Source organism: Dermacentor silvarum, chromosome 3 (assembly GCF_013339745.2).
Source record: "Dermacentor silvarum isolate Dsil-2018 chromosome 3, BIME_Dsil_1.4, whole genome shotgun sequence".
Lineage (NCBI taxonomy): Eukaryota > Metazoa > Arthropoda > Arachnida > Ixodida > Ixodidae > Dermacentor > Dermacentor silvarum.
In genome coordinates, this window is record NC_051156.1 from 65859180 (window position 1) to 65884941 (window position 25762).

The 25762-nt window shown below is 47.7% G+C and overlaps 1 protein-coding gene across 1 annotated transcript in view; it reads right to left on the reverse strand.

Moving 5' to 3' along the window:
• Positions 1-25762, reverse strand: part of LOC119445478 (monocarboxylate transporter 3-like) — a 117265-nt gene that overhangs the window by 58674 nt on the left and 32829 nt on the right. Inside the window, exon 3 of the mRNA XM_037709760.2 lies at positions 6168-6311. Coding sequence (XP_037565688.2) covers positions 6168-6311 — 144 coding nt within the window. The remainder of the gene's footprint in view (positions 1-6167; positions 6312-25762) is intronic.

Sequence of the window (25762 nt, forward strand, 5' to 3'; positions counted from 1 at the left end):
CGTCATGGTTCGTAATACAGTCATCGTCCCGCCATTTCCATTGTCATCACACACGCCGTCATCACATTGTCGCCTTGCTGTTGTCATGGCATCCTCGTCAGTGTATCCTCCTCATACGGTCTTCATTGCGCATTCGTGGCCGTTCCATCGTCATCATTGTAACTTCGACATCTTAATCTCGTCATGCCGTCCGCCGCGGTGGCTCAGTTAGGTAAGGCGCCATCCCGCTCTGCGAACGTGAATGTCCAGCGAAGTTCTATCAAATAGCACACATGGTCGAGCGTCGTACTTATCTTGATCTTCTGGTTTCTTTAATTTACGTGTTCTACCCATGGCAGTCTTAGAATGAAATGAATGAGTTGCTAGACGGGTCTCCATTTCAAAAATTAAAGCATAGTAATGCGTCACTAAGCATATATATATATATATATATATATATATATATATATATATATAAGCCTGATTGCAGAGAAAGATATGCCATTTGCCTTAGATGTTAACCTGCGTTTTGTGTTTAGGCCACGAAATTTTCCGACCAACGAGAGGTATAGAGCTTCGCTGTAAAAATTATGCGTGGCTCTACTACCGCAAACACCAGAGAGCAGCGGAGCTGGGGAAAGCCTAGTAATGTAGTGGCAAACCACACGCTCAGTTTCTGGCGCTCAGGATTTCTTCGTGATGTTCTGCGTAGTATCGCGATGAATTCAACCGGCACGTTCACAAGCCTCCGGATCTTCATTTTTTTCGCCTACGCGAACTCTCGGCTTCCCTCAATATAAACTCGGGATGTTCTCTTCTGCGGCTACTAGTGTCCAGTTCTCTGGTCGAAACCTGCCGAGCCGCCGCCAGAGGCATTGGCTACAGTCACGGACACCGGGCAAGTTCGGCGTGAATGCGGTCGGCGTCGGCAGCAGCTCTACGCTTCCCGCTAAAGCCACTTAAACTTCGTACACTACCACCTGCCTAACTCCTCCTCTCCCCCTCGCATCCGCTACGCTGCGCGATGCTATTTTTATACTCTTTCACTCTCTCTCAGCTCTCTCTCCCCCAGCTCGGCGAAGCTATCGCACAGCTGGTACGGGGTATGGCGTATTGTGTGTATTTTTCCGACCAACGAGAGGTACGCAGCTTTGCTGTAAAACGTCCGTGTGCTTGCGTTGTAGTGTGCGCTGAAGAACCCCAGGTGGCCAAAATTAACCCGGAGCCCTCCACTACGACGTGCCTGATAATCAGAACTGGTTTTGGCACGCAAAACCCCAGAAAGAAGAAGAAGTCATCGTCATACCATTGTCTTCATGCCATCTTCGTCCTGCTTTTGTTTCAGCATTGTCACCACTTCAGTATCACCATCCTACTTTCGTCGTACCACTTTCGTCTAACCATCGATGTCATTCTTCTTTTCGGCATTCTGTCGTAATTATGCTGTCGTCATTCAATCTTGACAATACACGTCATTGTCATGCCGCCGTCGTCATTGCGTGGTCCTCGCGTAGACACTATCAGCCATCCTTTGTCATACTGTTGTCATGCCGTTTTGGTCGCGCCATCATCGCGATTCTCGCTGATTCAACGGTTGTCGTCAGACCATCGTGGTCGTGCCATAATCGCCGCTCCAACTTTGTCATCGCACTCTCGTAATGCCATCGTCGTCTTCAGATTTCGTCATACATCGTCACGCCATTGTCCCCATACACTCGTCCTCATCCCATTATCCATATGTAACTCTCATACCATCGTCATAATTGTAACTTCAACAGCCGACTTTCCTCACGCCATCGCCGTCACGTTGTCATTTCATCATCGTCATCATTTCAGTGACGTTATCCTATTGTCGTCATGCCGTCGTTGTCATACAACCTTCGTCGATCCACCGACGTCATTCTAATTGCTCGACATTCAATCGTGATTATGCCGCCGCTGTCGCCGTCGTTCCGTCGTCGTCACATATACGCTATCCCGCATTCTTTGTCGTACCGTCGCCGTCATACCGTATATTAATCTTGCCGGTCGTCGTACCCTATTCTTCATCCAGTTGTCGTCATATCGTCGTCATAGTCTCATCGTACTCAAGTCGTTGTCGATAGTCATCGTGAGTAGAGTGCTGCAGTAATTTTTTTTCGGCTCTTCCTGTCTGCGTGGGCGCGGCCAGCGGTTACAACGGCCTCCCGTTAGGGGGTCCTGACAGTAGCTCCCCAGGATCAAATAAAGTTTGTTGTCTGTCTGTGTGTCCTTTTTTCCGCAGACTAGGGACGTTTTTTTCAACTCGATTTTGTTTTCATCCTGTGTAAGTATTTAAATAAGTCTGTTCTGGTGCGGATTCTCAGTTCCTTTCGGCTACATGTACCACCAACGTTCTGAATGGAGGTACAGACCTTCGCCACACTACATCGTGCTTTATGGGAAGAGCTCCAGTTTTCTAGAACTTTGTTCTCATTACTACCAGGTAACCTATTTCCCACCTTGATAACATTCTTTTTGCATAACTTTAATATGTTTCCTTATACTTTCTGTGGAGTTCACTTTGTTTTCTACAGTTCCGCTTGTTTCTTTAACATCTACAATCTTGTTAGCTCTCAGCTGTACATTAAAAGGTTGGAACGTTGCTTTTTAGTAGCAGCAAGGATACCCATGAAACTTAGGTTATGTTGAAATGAGAGGCTATGTCAACCTACTGATCAATCAGAGCTGTACTAGCATCCTCCTGCAAACTTTTATACGTGGCAATGTACCGCTTCCAATTCCAAGTACTTCGTTCGGCCAATCAATTTGCTCCTTAGTTGCGCGGAAGACTGCTTCTCATGGCACCTGCATGTCCTTTTTATGAAAACTACTCAATTTCACGAGATATAAATGCTAAAATATTTTACCATGCCTGCATGTTTACACCGTCAAACGCTTTTCAGGCATGCAAAGAAATCAAGTCCTTGGTCACTCTGTCCTTGCGTTTGTTACAGCGGGAATATGCATTCATTCGCACTTATCTAAAATAAATGCTTACGTACAACATACCGCAAAAAGCATACACATGGCGACAGAAAAGACGCGGGGATGTCACGCCGTCTATTTTGTCACAGTATATGTGCCTCTCACGCTACATTGTGCGTGAGACCATATCAACTGCCTATCAGTCTATCCAATTAATTACTTAGCTTTTTAACGTGTTTAGTATACTTTCGCAGTTCTGCGAAGTCTAAGTGAACGACATCAAGTGTTGAATGCGTGTTTCGGTAATGCCATCTGTTATATTGGTTGTGCAAATTTTGTTCTTTTCATGTAAGAACACGAGTACTGAGCGCTTTCAAAAGCCGTGTTTTATGTCGCGCAGTTGAATTCCACTTGAGTAAATGTTTCACTCAATAACCGTTCACAAAAAGTACCGGTTCAGGTTCCAAAGCTGCACAGAGAAGTATGAGAAGGAAAGGCGGGGCGGTCAATCAGATGGGCCTATGATTCGCTATCCCACGCAAAAAAATATCTTCTACCTCACAATACGACGAGCCCGTATTATACACCAATGGAAAAGACAAGTTCAAAAAGCACAGGACATGGTCGCGAAACAATGATCTCCGCTAGGCAGTTCGCACATCAATGTGGGCCATTTGGTTACTACAACAGCCGAACACTGCATTGCAACGCGGCACTCATTGGGCGCGAAGAATGAGACGCAGGACACAGCTAGAGGACGTGTACAAGCACACACCGTTTGATGAAAAGTATATGAATGAATAAATAGAAAGGGAGTGAAGAAGAAACCCCCCTCTTTATTTCACATCGTCTGTGCATGTGACATGCAGTACCAGAATATATTGAGCCAGCAAACTTTTTCTAAAAATGTTGGCTGTTGGAATTTCACGGGAGCAGGTGTGAGGGACACATTGTCAAAAAGCTGAGTGTCTCATGAATTATTGCAAGATTTGCATTATTGTACTAATTAGACCTGAATAGTTTGCATAAAAGCCGATTTCAAGCGATAATTTATTTCTTCCTTTAACAACCAAAATCAAAATAACCAAGTAATGTGATTTTTTTCGCAATGATGATCTATGAAGCAAACAGGAAGCTGCATTTCTAAAGCAACACATAGCGTACTATGAGCTGCTCATAGAAGTACACAAGATTACGCTCCAGACGCGACAAATGTATGTTCGAATGTCACGTCAACTTCTGACAATGCTCACGCTGTTTTATTGTGATCCGTCTGCCAAAACATGTGCGCATATCGAGGGTAAATGCAGTCTAACATGACTGTCATGAGGGAAGAATGCGAGAAATAAGCACGTGACGAACTCGCCATGTGTTTCAAAAAGCGACTTTGGCACGAAACCAGCTTTGCTTGGCCTTTGGCCTAATGGTTCGAGCATTGAGGTTCTGTGCTGCAGGACTGGGGTCTGATCCCGCCATCGGTCACGCATTTATTTATCACAATATCGGTAGACTTCACCCATTTTGGATGTATCTAACAGAAAATTCTCGATGTTTCAGGGACATTCGATGGAAATATACGCAGGGTAACTTTTATTGTATAGTCATTGGTACTTACGCTTCAATGGCAAGCTCGGAACTCCTACACCGATAGCTTTTCTGACTGTATTTTTTTATCGGCATCTGACACTGCACGCCACCTTCGCTTTTCACCGTCACTGCAAGAGAGAGTCTCTTAACAGTTTTCGCTATCAAGTGACATTCTCTATTGCCGCGTCCTGGTGGCGGTGAATGGCAATGTAGTGACAGAAAGTGTGAGTCACGAATCGAATTCTTCAGTGGGGCAACTTGCGCCAAGTAAAGTAAGTGACACTGAAAGCACAGGGATAGCGCCGAGCATAGTCGTAGGCCATCGAAATAAGTTCTACAGGTCAAGTGCGGCAGCTATTTATAGATGACTCATCGTTATTTCCAGCGTCATTGCTGGGGCTCGCTTATGTTCCAGAATGTATAACACTGTTAGCGTCGCGCATATATTCTGACTAGAAATATTCCTTGCCCATAGAATCGGCGACAACATTTAGGAATTTCCGATGCATGCAGGCCCGTCTTGGGCGTAGCGTTAACTTTGTAATGTGGTTAACTGGTGAAAAAAGGGTCATCGGAAAAAAGATAACATATGTGCGCTCGTCAATATGCATGCCCAAAAACACTTAAAACTGCTTTTTCGGGCGAATAGAGTAAATAAAGTTAGAAAATGAACTCACTTCTTCGCACAAACTATGAAGCTTTGTCCAACTAAATGTGAACGATGTCAACGAAAACAACAACAACAAAAACAAAATGAAAGAAAGAAAGATGCAGTTGCCAAGTGCATATCGCGCACGTTGTTTCGGCTTCAGTTCCCGGCTACGATGCCCGCATTTTGATGCGAAAGCCATGCAACACTGCTCATGCGCATGCTTTCGGCAAATGTTAGAAAATAGCAGTCACTGAAAATAAATTAGGACATCTCCACGACGGCGACTATCAAACGCGCTGTACTACGTTTGGACGAAAAGTCCTAAACCTCGTTGATAACGTTTAAACTTTGGAAAGCAACAATACTATGCACAAATAATCAATGTGAAAGCAGAAATTTTGAGTAGTTGTAAAAGAAACAAACTAAGCGCTCCGACGCCAAAATATTAATAACGAGGGTGTCGTCTGAGCTTTCACACTCCCAGTCACTCGTACAGTAACAGCAAAATCTGGCCAAGATTTGCGTTGTTCGAATGCCAGCGTGAACATTGTCGTAGGTGTATACAGGTGCACAAGGAAACCTGCGCCAGACATTGTTTTGCAATAGTGGCGGCTACTGGATGTGTTGCCTGACACGCTAGCTTGTAGGGACAATGCTCGGCACGCTTTTCGACAGGTCTGAAAGCCTAGCATACAGTGCGCTACATTGAGAGAAATTAGACGATTACGACCGATCAGAAAAGCCTAAGCTAATGGCGAAAGCAGCAAATTAAACTTTACTGAGCATTCAGTAAGTCTTCATAGTTTTGCACGTAAAAAGAGTCGACATAATAAGCCTGAATTTTGTTTTCGGTTGCAAGAATGTGGCAGCCAAGTGTAAATGTGTAATAACTCATGCAGATAAATGTGTTCGTAAAACAGCGCATTCTAGCAGCGCGAGCGCTATAGCCAAGGATGAACCACATGATGGCGCTGTACCAAGCAGCCCAATTGAAAACGCTTACCATGCAGAGCACCGAGGGTAAGTGTCATGCACGTGATGTTGGGAGCGAAGGCTGCACCAATCAACGGCACCCAGAGCAAGAGGCTGCCGAAAAGGGTTATCTGGTGCACGGTGAGGTACTTTTGGAGAAGTACCACGACGAAACCTGCAATGAAGGAAATAGGCATAAAGAAACGATCCTTTAATATCTCTTCATTTCATAACAAGTTTAATATGTCTTGATGTTTAATTACATCTTTTTTGTTCAACGGAATGTGCAGAAAGAAACTGGAGATATCCCTCAGATGCTACTTGTGTATTCTGTCTCAACGACGCGGTTATAACCTACAGAATCATGTGTAACGCAGTTAAATTACTTCCTTCGTATATGTTTCATTATCCCCTCTTCTTTGAGAAACACTGAGTGCGCCTCATATAAGTGCGTATGAACTGTAAACAAATAAAAAGAGTAAGTTCGTTGTTCAACTGTAAACGCTAAGATTTTGTAGTGGGTTGCCTTCTGAAAAGCTTCCTTTATTATAATGTATTGCCTCTTGCAACTCAAAAATGTTCTCCGCAAGTAACACACAATATGGGAAGTGTCATAGCATCATTGTTGATGTCATGAAGAATTCCACATCATGGTGTTGACGCTATTCGCTCATTTCAAATGGGTTCATTGACCCGGTATTGTTTAGTTACTATACGAAGACAACACCCGTTTAGGATATTCACAATTATATCTACCCTGAAGTGAATATTAGTTATAACAATTGACGATCTAAACGCACTCTAAATGCTTGCGCAGCAGATTCATGTATTTGTGCTTTGCGACACAGGCTAAGAAAAACCCTTCTCGATTTCAGATTTCAGTTCATAATTAATTTATTTTGCTGTTGATACATAACGCGCATGTGTCAATATTTTGCAGCCATTGCATCTAAGATATAGGCGAAAGTGTAAAATGGTTGGAAGACGCGCTGAACGTTTTATTTTTGGAAAGTCTCGGTCGATTGATTTGGCAACAAATATAATGCCAAAAATGCGACGCACAGTTAGAGCGCCGGAGCTAAATTGCTCACCCGAATTTCTCGCATTCACTTCATTGAAAGCTAATAAATGTTTATGAACATTCGTAAAACGACAATTTCAACATGGATGTCATAGCACTGTGACGCGCATAACCTGTGACTGAATGAGCATCCATTTCGTATTGCTCTAGGGGTTGGTGCGAAATCAGAGTTGGGAGTCATTGTCAAACCAACCAACGATTCTCTCGTCACTGGTGTTTACCGCTTGAACAACTGATATTTCTTGAAGATTATATTCAAGTAAAACTATTTGTCTTGGTATGTAAAGATGGGCCAGCCACTTTCGAGATCCTATGAGACCTTTCTCACCGAAGCCAGTAAAAAATCAGAAATGTGCAAAACTTGCTGGTTTAATAACCTGATTTGTTCTACTACGCCGAGCCTTACACCGCGGAGACGTGCAAAGTGCTAGTGAAGCAAAACTACGAATGACGAGTGACAGTATACCTATAGTCATTTTAAACTGTCGATAGTATCGATAGTATTATCCTGGTACACTATAGTTCACTAACGTTCGCTGTTGGTGACGTTGTCGATAGTGTTACATTTCCAGCGATATTACCAAAACTTCACTATAACCGTCAAGCCATGACACAGTTCTTGCATTCTTGCATGAACCTTATGGAGAACGGAATATAACAGTTGTCTCTGATGTCAAAATGAGAAATATTGGTTCGTCACTTATCGATGTTCAAAACTAACGATCTAGCGTTACGTGACACGAACAAGGTTTTTCGCTTTCATTAGGTTCTGACCTAGAGGTGCAAATAAAATTCGTGCTAGTAAAGCTCTACACATATATAAATATCTTTGTTTATCGCTCTAACTTTGCAGTTAGACATGTGTCAGCCAGACATTCAGGTGGAGCAGCATGTTAACTTTATTACCTTCCACCTGCTCCTCTTTGAAATTTTGCATGTATTCCCAGTGACTGAGAACATCTGTTCGGCTGGTACTGGCTTTGTGAGAACGCACTTATGTGCTGCATAACCGCTTCCGAAAGCAGCATTATGGAACTTTGGCTGGACTTTTGAATGCGAAGGGATTGCTGCTCGTTGCCTGTTGTTGCAGCTCCATGTAGTAATGAACAATATCATGTGAACCTAAGCTATACACCTTTGTATTTACTCGTCAATACTGTCCGTATTGAAAGTTTCAACGTGGACTTTCTATGTGCGCCACCGCCGACTTGCTTTCGCAAGCAAAAAGTAAAGAAAGAAACAAGCGCTTTAGGACAGGAGACGGCGGAGGAAAGAGTAGATGGCGGTACTCGCCACTCCCGTGGTCTCTAAAATTTTGCACTCGACTGTAATGGACATGCGAAGGCACTATTACAAAAATACAGGTAGTAGCTATTCAATGCCCGCAAAATACAAAAAACAAGCACGTTATAGCGCCACTATTTCAGCGCTGCGAGACGACCAGTCACGAAATACAATCCGCTTGTCTCTTTAGCGCTGCCCGGGACAGGCTGGGCGTTTAACCCGGTGGCCGCAAGATACGCGCCAGCAATTCTCGCTAGTAAGATGTGATCGCGAACGAACAGAAGAAAACATGACAATTGGATCTTTCTTCCCGATTAAACAGTCCTGCAGTCAACGTTTACTAACGCCCCAGCTTTTTGTTTTCTTGTGCGTTGGGGCTTGATTCCACAAGTACAGCGAATGGCACGTATGTGCATGCCACGTAACGCCGAAGCGCGACACACCTTCGTCACCGCCGCTCGCTGTGTGCGCCCGATCGCGACGTGGCACGCGAGTGAGTCTCGAAAAAAGGCATCCAAACAACGTCGCTTCCTGATTGGTCGTCTGGGGGCGCTGAAATAGTGGCGCTATCTTAAGGCGCTATCACGCGGGTATTTCGCGCGCTTTCTTTAAAGGCAAGTACACGAATCTCCATCAAAGGTACTTAGTTGCAAACACTTCAGTTGGTTATTTTTAAATGTGATCTACAACTTTCGTATTGGCACTTTCTTGATGAAGCCATTGCTTGAAAAGTTAGGCGATTACTTTGACTGCGAAACGAAGAAAACGGCGAATACTAGGTTGCGCGATCCTCAACAAAACTGAGTTAGTTTCAATCCACCAGCACATTCCGTCGTGTTTATAACCAAACCTGGGATACGTTTTTGCTGGAACACCATGTATACTCGTATGTGATGAAGGCGAAGTGAACTTGGTCTCGGGCGCTCGCACAGCGAGCGCAGGAACAGAGGAAGACTAGAAGGAGAAGTCAACCAGCTCTCCACTACGGCGTGCCTCATAATCAGAAGCGGTTTGGCACATAAAACGCCAGAAAGAAGACGAAAGTTGAACACGCTGGACCCGACATAACACATGAACAAAATCGTACACATTGCTTTAAAAGCAGCATATCAAGAACAGAGGGCACACCAACTGTGCTGACAAGAACTGAAATTCTCAAGGCCACGCTAAAACGATAAGTAAATGCGTCTTATTTACAAAAAGTTCGTTGTCTCTTTCCTGCATCTGTATATATATATATATATATATATATATATATATATATATATATATTATTGCTGCTGTACAGGCCACAGTCTACCCTATTATCTGCGCCGAACAATACACGCTCCACAGCGGGGGCCTTATCGTGACCAGCGTTTCGAAGACGTCGACGTTGGCGTTCTATTTCACTTCCCAATTGACCCTCCAGCGAGAAGGAATGCTGACTTGGATTGCTGACTTGTAAGAAACGCAAAGAAGAAACAAAATATTATTGGACGATAACACTTGCGGTAGCAGCTCAGCATATATGGCGTTATGCTGCTGAGCACAAGATTGTGGGTTAAATTCCGGCCAAGGCGGCGACATTCCGATGGAGGCGGTGAGGAAAAACGCCTTTGTGCCGTGTATTTGGTGGACTTTTAATAATCCAAGGTGAGTAGAAACAATCCGGAGTCTGCCACTATGACGTGCTTCATATCCAGGTACAGGTTCTGGCACGTAAAGACATATAATTTGATTATCAGAAGAGCATCGTGGGTGCAAGTCTTGATGGCTTGATCATCGACAGGTCTCGACATTATTTGCCGAAGGTGCATGCACAGCCTGGCCTTGACGCAGCTAGAGATGAGAAGCTTATCAACAGTCCTATTTGTGTTCCTGATAAAGTTCTGCCCCTGTACGCACTATTTTGGTGATAGAGGCGGTCACAACCTGCATCGGTGACTTAATCGAAAAGAGCGTCTCTGTCCAACCAGTGACTCCTTTGAATGCTCATCCCAGCATTTTAACGCCCGCATTACTTACCCTCTAGCGAGAGTCTGCACATGCTACTTCAAATACATTTTAAAATTTGGCCCACCATGCAAAATGCAGCAATCAACAAGAAAAAATGTGCCTTAGGCTTTTCGAAAACATTTTCCGCGTGGCTGATTTCAAAGGCCGAACTTGACGCTAGCGGAACAGCAGGAGTGATAGTGCGTACACAACATAGGTTCGTCCGTTTATGTTATTTTATTTATGCTCCACATAGAAAGATAAAGTAAACACGACAAAAAAAAAAGGACACTTGAGTTCCTGCTACTGTTTACGCGCGGCTGAAAAGGAAGGCCGAATTTAACGCGACGACATGTATTAAATTGGATACACCTGAGGAGCTTGTCGTTTGCCACTTGTCGCTATTGATTTGCCCCATCCAAAAATGCCTTCCTTTTGTATATTTTTCGAAGCATAAACATTATTCAGGCGTTTCATGGAGTGGTTCGTGCACTGGTGCACGCAACAGCGAAGCATTTGTTTCTTAGAACCGGGGGGCCGAGTGATTTTGTGAGGTTACTCCGCCACGCGAAATTCTGGCACCGTGGGAACCTCAATGGAGAACGCGCCAACAATCGGTTACGTTGGCTAGATGGGTAGGTGGGCCGACCGGCCTAGTTCACTGCTTCTCCGCGTCACGACAGCAGGAGTGGCGCTGCGGTCAGAGGCGTGTCGCGAACCGCAGGTCGTCTGCCACTCAGTGTGTTGTTATTGGGCGCTTACTATATTTCAAATAATCGGCTTTCACAGCAAAATCTAAAAGCAAAGGGTTAAATTATATTGAGACAGTGCATGAATCTGTGATGTTTCTTGCAGCTGTGAGTAGTTTTCAAAGGCGGTCATTTATATCGTTTATTAACACGCGGACCGCACTCTGCACTGCGCTCGCTGTCATCATAGTTCTCCAGGTTCCTGTAATTCGCTTTGATGTTCAAGGAACGAAGTGAAAAATGTCGCAGTTTCGTCCGAAAGGCGAAGCATCGATTGCGATAGCAAATTAGTAGAGAGCTATTCGGAGTAGGGATAGTAGCTTTATCGGCTGCATAAACTTGGACACATTCGCTTACTAACTGAATTAACAATCGTGGTGTCAGCGCGCACAAGCAAACATGAATAGATCACAGTGAATGACCGCAGACAACGACTGTCAAAACGCTGGCAGCAAGCGCAGCCGCCGCAGCGGGCGAAGGTTCACGTGGTCTATCGCTTCAACGGGAACTGAGCGGCGAATGCACAGCGCATACAAAGGCCAGAGCCGTGTGGAGATGAGGAACGGTGCGGGCGACCGCCACTGCCGCGGAAAGTGCAGATGAGTTGCGCAGATGAGAAGTTGTTGGCAGAGAGAGAGAGAGAGAGAATAAAACATTTCTTATTGAAAATTAATAGCCGTTTTGTGGTCGGACCTCCTAGTCCGGAAGACCATTGGCTTTTGCCGCCATCTGGCTCAGTTGACCAGGGCTTGTTGCTGTTCTGGGTCCGAGCTGGATAGGGTCGCCTCCCACTCGACTGTCGTCGGATTATGATTGGCCGATATTTGCGGATTCTGTTGGCACGCCCAGACCATGTGGTATAACGTGGCCGTCTGGGGATAGAATTTGCATTGCAGATTGTATGTCATAGAATCTATCTTTGATAATACATAAGGATTTGGAAAGGACAAAGTTTGTAAGCGTCTCCATGCTACCTGCGTCGCCTTATCTAATTTGGGATCAGGCGAGGGTAAAGTGCGTCTACTCAGCCGGAGGTGTTGCAGGATCTCAGAATATGAAAGAAGGGGCTGAGGATCGTCCTGGTCAGCGACAAGTTGTGCTGTGGAGGAATTGGCGGAGCCCCGGTGTTGAAGTTCTCGGGCGGAGGCATGAGCAATCTCATTGCCTCGAACTCCCGCGTGCCCTGGTACCCACAGCAGCTGTTTCCACTGATCCTCTTGACGATTGGCCGCAGCCTGTTGCAGTATTGAGTGTGCGAAGTGGCCGAATTGACCTCTTGCAAAATTGCAATACGCCGCCTGGGAATCCGTGAGGACAAAGGTGGCTCTTGGATTACGCATGGCTAAGGCTTTAACGGCCTCTTCCATGGCTGTGATGTCTATTCCGGTGGCCGAGATGCAGTCTACCACCTGTCCCCTGTGTACAATGGTTGCCGTGGAGCGGTTATGCAGGGGTCCGGCGGCATCTACAAAGAAGGCACCTGCGTGATCGGAATACTTGTCGTAGGCTTTGGCTCTGGCAGCTCTCCTGTTTTCGTGGTGGACGGGGTGCATATTACGTGGCAACGGGCAAGTGATGATATCCTGCTGCCATTCTGGTGGTAGTGATCGCTTGCTGGCGGCCTGAGTGGCTGGATTGATGCGCAGTGCTTCTAGCGTGGTGCGACCTGCTTTGGTGCGTGCGAGCCGAATGACTTAGTTCATGTAATGAGCTTGGAAGAGTTCTGAAGCTGTATTATAGATCCCCATTTCAAGGAGCCTGTCATTCATGGCCCATGGTGGTAGAGTGAGGGCTTTCGGATATGTAAGTCGGAGTAGACGGTCCAGTTTGAGTTCGTCCTTTTTGAGAACGCGCAGGTAAGTGACACGACTGATCACAAAGGCCTGTACGAGACGCAGTATGGCCGCTTCTTTAATGCCACGGTGTCGATTGGCAATTCTGGATATCATTCGGGAGATATTGGTACAGGTAGTGCGGAGCTCTTGAATTGCTGCGTTGTTGTTGCCCTGATTATTAATGTATGCTCCCAGGACGCGGATAGTGTCCACTTCCTTGACCAGGGATTGATGGAGTTGGATATTCAACGGAATTTGGTTGCCACGCTTCCTAAATACCAGGAGTTCGGATTTAGTAGAGTTTTTGATGTAGTAAGTTGTTGGCAGAGGAGAAGCTGCCCCGCTCCCCTCGCTCCCGCGCTGCCTTCCCGCTTTCTTGCTTTCGCGTGGGAGATTGAGTGGCCAGTTCCCCTTGCGCCCGGTTGCAAGATAAGCTTTTGGTGAAGCGGCACAGCGTCGCCCCGCCTCCCCCCCCCCCCCCTCCCATACCCATACGGCGTTTCGCGTGACGGTCGCGTTTGCTTTCCGCCGTGCGTTCGCTCTCCGTGATAGCGCGAGTCTGCCGCGCGCTTTCGCTCGCGCATACGGCGCGCGGCGATAATTTTATCGCCCTTGGAATCTATATGGAACCTCACTGTGACGGCGACGGCAGAAATCCGGTGGAAGTGTCCATATAATTGCTATCGCAATAATACTATAGGTGATGGTAGCGAATACCAAGCTTTTCAAGGTTTAAGACACAGTGAAAGTGTTCCTGCACAGAATAAAATTAGACAGAGGGGGACCACTTTGCGCCGAATTGTGAGTTCGGCAACAAACATGCAAGCCACGGGCTAAAATATCACTGGTTTCGGCAAACTTTTCGAGAAACATGAGCTTGCACTTCGTCGTGCTGAGAAAATGTTTCAAGCGCATTAGTCGTGTGCGAGCGCCACTTCGAGGAATATTTGAATGAGCGTAGGTGCAGATTTTGAGGTTGTGTCTGCCCCTAATGAGTGACACTGTTCCTTCGATGCTACCGAACACTCCGGTTCAGGCATCTAAGAAAATTCCAGCAACAAAAACAAACAAGACTTCTATGGGATGCCGGCCGCAAAAATAATCCTGAAGAGACAGTGAGCCAAACTTGCATGCGCTTAAAGCAAATAGCTAGACGTGAATTAAAAGACGAGCGTCGCTTGCGACAGGCCTCTGCCCGCAGCGCCACGTTTGTCGTCATGAAGTGGAGAAGTACTGAACTACGCTTCACGCCCGGGAGACGGCACACCCACGGCCGCTGGATGCAGCGCACACGGTGCGGCCTGCCACGCGCTCTGAAAACGGCGTGAGAGGGCATTTCCGTGCCACCGCCACGGCGCCAGCGGAGGGGGACAGATGTTGCGAGTGCGCGTGGGATGAAATGCGCGGCGCGCTGCTGTAGTTTTGCTTGAGCGCATTCGTCGTTCCGCCACGCGCAAAATATTCTTTTAAAAGCCGCCTAAAGTACACAATGGTTCATTACCACTCTAGCGCAATGACAGCTGCAGCTGTTAGGGAATTTTTCCGCTGGCCCTGCATGCCCGAGATGCGACTTCGCGCCTTGATCGCTATTCAAAAAAGAAATCACGGGCATGTTTTCCCGCTATCCAATAGAATCGCAGCTAGCGCTTCTAGAGGTGTTCCACCTTGCCTACCAGATCAAAATTCTCCATTTGTGTCCTAATATTTGAAGATTCGGGTTTAATAATTACAGTGAGATAAAAAAATCTTAGAAAACTACTACTGCTTCTGCTGCTTACTTAACATCAAATAAAGCGAAAACTTATTCTTTCCTGCAGCTGCCTCTAAACACGCTGATAGTACATATCATGAAATATCACGTACCACAGCTGAAAACTAGTGCTCCTCATGTGTGTGCGACTATCTCGCAGATGTGAATTCACGGCACCTAAAAGAAACTTTTCTGCAATATAAGTTTCCTTCCACACAGAATTCCAACCGTGAATATGAACAACAACAGTGAATATGAAGTATACGGACAAACGACACGAAATGAATTTATTGAATACCAAGTTCGCACTCTTCCCTGCCCGTGTTTCTTCCTTCTCTTTTGCCCTGCACATGTCGTTACATAAGACCCACTGACTCACGTCACAGTCTCAATACGTTTCTTGATATCGGTTTTTGCACCAGCTTTAAAAGACGCTCGACCATTGCATTTATGTTGCCAGCCCAGTTGCAGAGCAAAGGCCGAAGTACCTTCCTCAAAAGCATTTCAGAAAGTTTCTTGGAATGCTCCGGATCGCTCGCTTCGCACATCAAGGTGGGACATGGGGTGAAGTGCGGCGGCAGTGTTGAGAGGAGCAACGCGCATAGCTCTCCGTTCCTTCACACCTCCACTGATTCCATTACTCTGTTGACAAAGTTGCACGTGAGCTGGCAGATGCCAATGAGTTCTGGTGTCGGGTATTTTAGATGCTCGCTGTCCAGGTTTTTCATCAACCCATAAACTTCCTCCGTCGGCTTGACATTTGCAGGAGTTTCTTGTATTGATGACAAAAAAGCTGTGAAGTTCAAGAAATTAAGAATATTTCATAAAGCAATGAGCGGCACTTCCTTCGTAAGATTAGCAATGAGCCATGAAGGTATGTTTTTTCGCTAGAACAAAAAATTGCTTCTGTTTTGCTTAACAAGTGTGTTTGACAATGCAAAAAAAAAAAAAAAAAAAACTAAGGATGCCAATTGCAGCTCACGTGGTTCAACGAAGGCAGTTAATGCCAGATCACGTAGCCTTTAAAACATTCTAGTTCATACCTTTTCATCACAGGCACGGGGCGAGGTGGCTGGACAACAGGGCAATTGGAGCAATTTCGAGCTCATAGCCAACAGGTATGATATATGGGGTTGAAAGTCCTCTGAGGATAAAGCACAGAAGGCGGTTTGCAACCCGAGGTGCTGCCATTGCATCTTGCTCTGAGCCAGGTCCCATGACGACAAGGCCAGAAATGTTGTCCACTTGACGATCACATATAGTTTTTTGTTGTATGAATAATAAGGAAGCACATTCGCTCCTGCTCCACAACCAAACCTGCTCTATACAAACGCAGGCGCTCTTTGATCAACGGGGTTATCGCAACCTCGCCTGTTGATTTACCCACGTACTTTTGCAACGTGGTACGACAGGGAAAGCTTGAAGAGAGCCCTCGACCGGACGTGACTGTAGCCTTTGTTAGAGCAAGCCTTCCAGAGAACACACTCCCTTAGGATAGCCTCGCTATATGCCAGATTTTTTGTATGAAAGTTAACTACTTGATTTCGAATGAACAAAGCCGCTTTCTCGCCTTGTTCGGCAGCTTTTAAGACGATCAAAAACTGCTGAATTTCTTTGCTCTCACCGTACGCTCTGACGCGCTCGCGCGCTTCATCGTAGCCGTCTGGAAGCATCTGTAGCGCCTTTTTGAGACGAAAAAGCTTCATCTCGAGCCGATGAATAGTTTTCTTTGACTTCTCCATCACGTAGTCAATGTCGAGATCGGTTTGCGATGCACCATCCAACAACAAAGCGTTCTGGCCACTATTTTCCCTTGCAGTTTCAGTAGCGAGTTCAATAACGGAATCGTGAATTCCGCCTTCCGATTGATTTATTGCGCAGCAATCTCCAGTGTCAATGGTCACAACTTCACTTACTGACACACATAGTGACACACATATTCGGACTTACTGACACACATAGTGATACACTTCACTTACTGACTTAGTGACACACATATTCGGAGATTTTTCCTACTTCTTTGTGTATTGTCCCTTCTCGAGTGTGCCGGATAATTACGAAAAACTGAAGAAACTGCAGCCGGAAGCAAGACCCTATGCTTCGTTGTCTTGCGGTAATCATCTTTAAAATGCGGGGAACATACCAGTGATGAGTCGTTATGCTCCCACTTGCTTGCTTTGCCACTGGAACCTTGCTTGCTGTGACATGTTGTGCAGTCACTGTGATCGTCGCCTTGCATCTGACGGAAATCGTGGTAGCGGATGCCTGGATTCTTCTTCGCGTTGCTCGTGCACCGTGGCGCACAACAGTTACGGGGCATATAGTGCCGCACATGGGCACTACTTCGCAGGAAGAATATCCAAGAGCGTACACAAGTTGGTTGCAGGCAAATAAAAGGTCCGCTGCGAAATCGTGGTCCTCTAAATGACTAATTTGCTGCGGTATAGCGTCCGTGAGAGCGCCGCCGGTACTCTTTTTCCCGCCTTTACCCGTCTCCGATCCGTGGCGCCCAACAGCGGCCGCATATGCAACTATGGCTAGCGCGGCAGGCGGCACCGTTTGCGCTTGCATCGAGCGGCCGTGGCACACCTACCATCTATCCATCGTAAATTCGTGGCGGACGCGGTACTGACCCCTTCAAAGAAAGTCGCCACCCTGCAGGGAGCTACGGTCATCGAAGTGGCCTTGGGGAGTTGCGCAAAGCATCAATCAGAATAAGATCGTGGGGATAGGGAAGTACAATGGCATTTTACACCACAGGCGTACGTCACAGAAGGGTTGGATGGAGAGGTGCGTTTTGCGCTGCCGCCTTCGTCATCAGGTGAATTTAACAAATAATTTGACGCCAGCTATTTCGGACTAACGTTAAGAGACAGGAAGAGAGGGATGTGGATCAGAGAACAAACGGGCATAGCTGATATTCTAGTTGACATAAAGCCGAAGAAATGGAGCTGGGCAGGCCATGTAATGCGTAGGATGGATAACCGGTGGACCATTAGGGTTACAGAATGGATACCAAGAGAATGGAAGCGCAGTCGAGGTCGGCAGAAAACGAGATGGGATGATAAAGTTAGGAAATTTGCAGGCGCAAGTTGGAATACGCTAGCGCAAGACAGATGTAATTGGAAATCGCAGGGAGAGGCCTTCGTCCTGCAGTGGACATAAAATATAGGCTGATGATGATGATGATTTCGGTCTATACAGCAGCATTTTACAATGTGGAAACCAAACTTTTATGACGATTCCCTTCAACTTTGCAAATAAAAATGAGCTGTAAAGTTTGTAACTCAGAAGCATTCCCGCTCGCCCGCTCTTGTCTCCTCGTCTTAGAAACCACGCCTTGAGACAGTCAAACGACAGCGGTTATTTTATTTTCAGTCTCTTCCTTCACAGTCAGCCGCCATCGACGTGACGTCACTCTACTAACCCTTTAAAACTAACCTGGCGAGGATGACGAGGTCGCTATTGACGAAGATAGGTCCTCCTATCGAAACATTAATTGGCCAGCGTTTCTGAGGCGCCATATCCCTGTTTATAACCTTTATATCACGCGTGTCCTGCAGGTGTAAGCTTTCTGAGGAAATAAATCTAAATTATGCTACCTCCAGTCAGTAGACTACACCTTCCGCTCCTCAATGATGCAAGTTTCATTCAAATAAGTTCCGCGATGATCATTTGAGAGCATTTATAAGTTTCTCATGTATATGAACAGGGGAATTAGAGATAGCTCGGAGTTAAACCGTCACTTAAGAAAAGGTTTGACTTCTAAAATCAAGTCAAGATTGTCCTGTACAGAAGGCTTAATTCTCACACGCCCAAGAAGCATCTGAACATGCGGAAGCGACATTGCGCGGCAATGTTCTTGAAGCGAGAATAAAAGTCTGAGTTACAAAGTAGAATGTTATTACCATGTACGCCTTTATGTCGTTCTGAAGCTTATGAACACGGACATCAATTGATGAGTTATCTTTGCAATCATGCGTATTGCGCCGCAACATGGCGAATTGTTGCCTCAGTGCTCTACAGCAGCATTCTCCTCTCGTCGTCACGTAGAGTTTCACACTTACCGCGAACGTGACAGTCCACGTGCTATATATCATCAGCTTATTTTTATGTGCACTGCAGGACAAAGGCCTCTCCCTGCGTTCTCCAATTACCCCTTTCTTGCGCTAGCTGATTTCAATTTCAAGAGCCACAAAACCCTGCGAGCAAGAGACATCTCAAAATAGAAAAAAATATGGTAGAAGTGGTCAAAACACATCAATGACAAACTTTGCGGTTGTCAGGGACAACCGTAAAGTTTGTCAACGGACACTACACTTCTATTTGCTAACACCCAATAGAGTGTCATGACGAGCATGAAAATTCAGGCTACTGCGCGCATACAGAAACACAGCATATCAGACATTAGGCAGAAGTTCGCCGCACAGCATTAATGTTAGTGCCGTCAACAGCAGCGCACGCTCAATACAATTATGCACGAAAGAGCTCAGTCCAGATGCCAGACATATCATTAGTGAAGGTTGCCAGCCAATGGCAAAGCGAACTCAAAAAGAAAAGCTTTGTGAATCTGGCGCCTGAGTAGTTTAGTCGGTCTCGCCTCGTACTTCCGACGTTTCATCCTGGACTTTGACACTATTGCCACGCCCCTTTATGGACTTCTTGCCAGTGCCAGTTCCTTCCAGTCATGCGATTGGTGCGAAGTCGCTTTTCAGAAACTGAAGCGCGCCTTGATCTCCACACTCGTCCTTAGTCATTTTGATGGCAAGGCACCCAGTCTACTGCACGCTGTCGCAAGCGGCCGAGGAATTAGCACCGTGCTGCTACAGCGCGACCGCGCTTATCGCGAGAAAGTTGTCGCATATGCAAGCCGTGTTATGACTCCCTCGGAAATGAAGTACACATTCACCGAACGCGAGTGTCTGGTTGTTGCATGGTTGATGCAGAAATCTCGCCCATGCCTCCACGGTCGGCATTTCACTGTTACCGATCATCATGTCTTATGTTGGTAGCAAACGATCAAAAACTTGTCAAGACGCCTTGGCCGATGGATCCTCAGATTACAAGAATATGATTTCGATGCCGTTCATGAGTCCGGATGCTTTCCGGACTTATGAGTCCGGAAGGCACGCCGATGCACTTTCCCGTTGCCCAGTACCGCCGTCTTTCGATCAAGTTACGTCACTTTCTCAACTTGGCCGCGCGGACGTCGCGTCTTTAGTTTTACCGATTGCTTCTCTGACCCTGTTGCCATCCAGCAGCCCTTCTATGTTTTTCGCTAACGAGCACACTGATCCTTATAGCCACGGCATCATGAATCGCCTAAGTGGTGTTTCAATCGCACCTAACACCAGGCTTCGAAGACAGCTCGGAGGGCCATCGATGGGTTCCCGTCATTCCGCGCTCTCTCCTTGCTGAAGTTCTCCAGCCTACTAACACCAACCCGACGTCTGGTCACTTGGGTTACTAAAATACCCGTGAGCGAAAGCGTGGCCAATACCTCTAGTCAGGTTTTCAACCCGCGTTGCTCTATATTTCGCCTCGTGCAGTCTTTGCCAACGCCGCAGGCGACTTATCACTGCACCTGGCGGGATGCTACAACCACTACCTAGTCCAGCAGAACCATTCGCTGTCGTCGACATTGACCTTTGCGGTCCTCTCCCTGCCACTGCAGACGGCAACCGATGGAACGTCACGGCTGTGGATCACTTCACGCGACACGCGAAAACTACCTCTGTCCGCTCAGGGACTGCTTCGGATGTGGGTGCCTTATTCCTTCAAACTATCTACTTGCGCCATGCGGCCCCTCGCGTCCTTTTGAGCGACCGCGGCAAGGCATTTCTCTCAAACACGTTTGATGAAGTCCTCCGAGGTTGCAACACCATGCACAATGCAAGCTATGGCTACCACTCCCAAACCATTGGTCTGACAGAGCGATTTCATCGTACGCTCAGTGATATGCTGTCCCTGTAAATACAGCCTGACCAAAGTAGTCGGGATGACTGCTGTCTAGCGAACCACAAGCTACTCTCCATTTTCCCTTGTCTACGGAGGACATCGAACCTCTGCTCTCGACGTTTCTTTCTTCTCTGGTCCTGTCAACACTTCACCAGTCATTTGCGATCAGTTTGTGCCTAGTCTTGCCCAATGTCGCTACCGTGAACGCATAAAGACCGAGGCGAACCAGGCAGAACGCAAGAGTCGTTATGATGCAACTCACCATGTCGTTTTTAACCGCCCTAGCAACGATGAACTGCGTTTGACCCGTGTGCGAATGCCTGGTTTATGTGAAAAACTCCATTCTCGGTACATCTGCCCCAACAAATTCATAGAACAGACCTCCCCAGTGAACGACCGTGGTACACCTGTTGATACACCGACTGACCAACGCCACCACGGGACAGAGTTCGTACATGTTTCCCGCCTCAATCCATTCCATCGGCGCTCCACGCTAGCTCAATTTGCGGCCAGACTGCTTGCTTGAAAGCCGTTATTGAAAACAAAAACAGATAAAGGCTTTCAAGCAGGCTAGGCGGGCCGCTTCCGTCCATGGGGGCAATCAGTGTGAGCATTTATATTATAGACGTCATTCATTCATCTTCCTCATCTGTACATAACCATCAATATCGCCTCGCGTTTTCATCTTCTGGGCTAGTGCGTGGTTTATAAATAAAGTGCCCGTTCATCCGTAGCGTCTTATATATATATATATATATATATATATTGTGGGCGTTTATTACGCACATCTTCCTCATCTGTATGTTATCATCATCATCCTCGCACTTTTACCTATCCTCCTCTTCGCCTGTATATGTGTTCATCATCATCGCCTGTGTGCTGCGCTGGTTCGCTGACGGGCTCTCGGGCCTAATAAACGTCGTTCCAACCGAGACGTCACAAGTGGTGGAGTGTGCTCTTCGGTCCTACGTCCTCTGGCCGTCCGGTCTGCCTCCTGGAGCTTCGTTCAGGTCGCCGCTTGCGCCCACCGTCAGCTAGCATGCCGCAGGACGTGCAGCCTGGCGCCCCTATTGCCTCCATTCCGACATCGCAAGTGCCTCCTTCCTTTATCATCAACAGCGCCCAGCGTGACCCCCATCTCTTCGCTGGTCTTCGCGGAGAGGATGTCGAAGACTGGCTGGACGATTATGAGCGAGTCAGTTCCGCCAATCACTGGGATGATGTTAATAAACTACGCCATGTCTCCTTCTATTTGTCTGGCGTGGCGAAGACGTGGTTCTTTAACCACGAGCCCGAATTGACCGCCTGGACTCTCTTCAAGCACCAGCTTCGTGAAGTGTTCGGCACACCGGCTGTTCGGTCCACTCTAGCCAAGAAAAGCCTCGATGCTCGCAAACAACACCTGGGTGAGTCGTACACCTCCTACATCGAGGACGTCCTTGCACTATGCCGACGTGTGAATTCTTCAATGTCGGAGTCGGACAGGGTACGCCACATTCTCAAAGGCATTGGAACTCTTGCCTTCAATGCACTCGCCACTAAGAATCCGGCTACCGTCGCTGACGTCGTAATCACTTGTCAGCGCCTCGATGAGCTCGAGTCTGTCCGCCTACAGCCCGACATTGACGATGCCCATTCTACGGGGGACCATGACCTACGTACACTGATACGCACGCTCATACGCGAAGAGTTACAATCGATGGGGTTAACCTCACCTTCGACGTATCCCAGCCAACCTTTTGGTGCGTCATTGCGTGACGTTATCAGGGAAGAACTGGCGTCCTTGACCTGCGCTGTGCCAGCACAAGCTCCTGTCCCTCAAGCATTACCAACTACCGCACGACCGACATACGCGCAAGTTGCTGCCAAGCCTGTCGGCCACGTCACTTCTCCGTTGCCGCTACCAACTTACGCGTCGGTTGCTACTGCGCCCACGGTTCACTTTCCGTCATCACCGCCGGAGCCTTCATCGGCCCATCTGACCTCCCTGTCACACGGTACACCGAACACCCCCTACTACCCCCCTTGGCGTCCGTCTCGTCCTACGTGCTATAATTGTGGCTATCGCGGCCACATATCACGCTTTTGCCGCAAGCGCCAGCAAGACGAGCGTCGGGGCTACGATATGTGTGAGCGCGATTTTTACAGTGGGGCCTCTTATCAAGGGCGGCGTTACTCTTCACCTTCGCAGCGCTCTCCATCTCCGCCTGCATCACCTGATGCACGAGGCGCTTACCGTTCGGCCAGACGCCGTTCTCCATCACCCTACCGCCGCTCATCGTCACCACTTAGGCCTGCCTCCCTTACCTCTACCGTTCGCGCGGAAAACTAAGCGATGCAGTTTCCGGAGGAAAAACTGCATACACACACAAGACTGAAATTCCTCCAGCGCGCCCATCCAATATGATTCGTGTGTACGTTGAAGGGGTGCCCGTGGATGCTTTAGTGGATACTGGTGCGGCTTTGTCGGTTATGAATGTTCATTTGTGTTCCCGTCTGAAGAAAGTTATGACGCCTTACGATGGTCCCACGCTGGTTGCAGCCGAAGGGAACACTATTCGACCTGCTGCCTTCTGTACTGCGCGTGTACTTATCGATGACATTCTCCATCACATACAGTTTGCTGTGCTATACCCGTGCTCTCACCAGCTGATTTTGGGATGGGATTTTCTATCTTCTGCCTCTGCTGCTATTTGTTGTGGGCAGCGTGTGATACACCTTACCGACACCGAACACTTGCTTGGCGAAGAAACCCACACGCCACTTCACCTGACCGCTGCGGAAGATACGGAACTACTCCCAGGACAAATCCAACTAGTTACTCTCCTATCCGACAACATTGACCATGGTGACGTCTTGGTGTTCCCTTCATCACGTTGCCTTACTAAAGGCATAACATTTACATCAGGAGTTGTTCGATTCCACAATGGATCTGCACTGGTCACTGCCACGAACGCAACTCCAGAAAAAATCCTCCTTCCGCAAGGCACAACCGTTGCATCCGTCGCCGATCTGGAGCCTGTCTCCGTCTTGCCACTTACACCAGTCTCTTCTGGGGACCCATCTTCTGGTGATTCTTCTTCGGCCGCCGCCCTTACAGCAGTCATCAGCACTGACTTGAAACCCGCGCAGACGCAACAGCTGCTGGCTTTGTTGAAAAAGCACGCCAATTCTTTCGACGTGTATTCGTCAACGTTGGGCCAAACAACCGTTGCAGAGCACCGCATTCTGACAGACAAAACATCTATCGTACGGCGCCGCCCATACCGTGTGTCTCTAGCCGAGCGGAAAATCATCGAAGACAACGTCGCAGACATGCTGGAACGCAAGGTAATTCGCCCCTCGGCTAGTTCTTGGTCGTCTCCTGTTGTCTTGGTCCGCAAAAAAGATGGCTCCGTGCGCTTTTGCGTCGATTACCGGGCGCTCAACAAGATAACTCGAAAAGACGTCTACCCTATGCCACGCATTGATGACGCCCTTGATTCCCTCCAAGGTGCGGAATACTTTTCCAGCCTGGATCTGCGTTCCGGCTATTGGCAAATCCCCATGCACGAAGACGATAAAGAAAAAACGGCGTTCGCAACCCCCGATGGACTGTACGAGTTCAACGTAATGCCTTTCGGGCTCTGCAACGCGCCTGCGACTTTTGAGCGCATGATTGACACCGTGTTGCGTGGCCTGAAGTGGAAGACCTGCCTGTGTTATCTGGACGACATTGTCATTTTTTCATCCACATTTAATCAGCACCTACAACGCTTGGATGAAGTTTTGACGTGCCTCGCCCGCGCTGGTCTTCAGCTGAACACCAAGAAATGCCGTTTCGCCAGCAAAGCCATTAAGATCCTGGGTCATGTCGTGAGCAGGGATGGCATTCAGCCGGACCCTGATAAGACTGCTGCAGTTCTTCGCTTTCCTCGTCCTGACAGACCCAAGGACTTGCGCAGTTTCCTTGGCCTCGCCTCTTATTTCCGTCGCTTTATCCAGAACTTTGCCTCCATCGCAGCTCAATTACACAAGCTACTAGCTTCCGGTGTACCCTTTCTGTGGTCCCAGGAATGCGAATTGGCATTTGCACGCTTGAAGGACGCCCTCACCTCTGCACCTGTGCTTTGCCATTTTGATGAGGCCGCACCGACTCTCCTACACACAGACGCTAGCGGCCGCGGTATAGGTGCTGTTCTTCTGCAACGCGACAACTCTTCGCGAGAGAGAGTCATTGCATACGCCAGCCGTGTACTCAGCGCTTCCGAAAAGAACTATACGATCACTGAGATCATCGAATGTGCCTGGCTATTGTTTGGTCGATACAGAAGTTTCGCCCTTATCTCCACGGCCGCCATTTCACCATCGTTACGGACCACCACGCTTTATGCTGGCTTTCCACGCTCAAGAACTTGTCTGGACGCCTGGGTCGCTGGATTTTACGCCTCCAAGAGTATGATTTCGAAATCATATACAAGTCCGGGAAGAAACACCAAGACGCCGACGCTCTTTCTCGCTGCCCGCTTCCTACGGCCCCGCTCGACGCCTCTGCAATCGCTTCGCACGTCACCAGTTCGACCGACACTGCTACGGTTTCCTCCCTGGCCTCTATGTACGAACTGCCTTTCGACGATGATCAGCCACTCGCCTCTCGTCAGCTGGCTGACCCGTACTGTGAACGCTTCATTGATCACCTCTCTGGGGCTTCTCGTCCACCTAACGCGCGCCTCCGTCGCCAGCTCGCGCACTTTAAGCTGGACGATGGCGTGCTGTATCGCCGTATTTACCATCCTGACGGGCAACGCTGGGTGCCAGTTCTACCACGCTCTCTCCGACTTCGTATCCTCAACGCCTTTCACGATGATTTGACAGCTGGCCACCTTGGGTTCCATAAAACCTATGACCGCATTCGAAGTCGTTTCTATTGGCCTGGCCTTTCTGCTAGCGTCGCCAGATACGTCGGTTCCTGCTCTCCCTGCCAGCGTCGCAAGCTCCCAACATCTGCTCCTG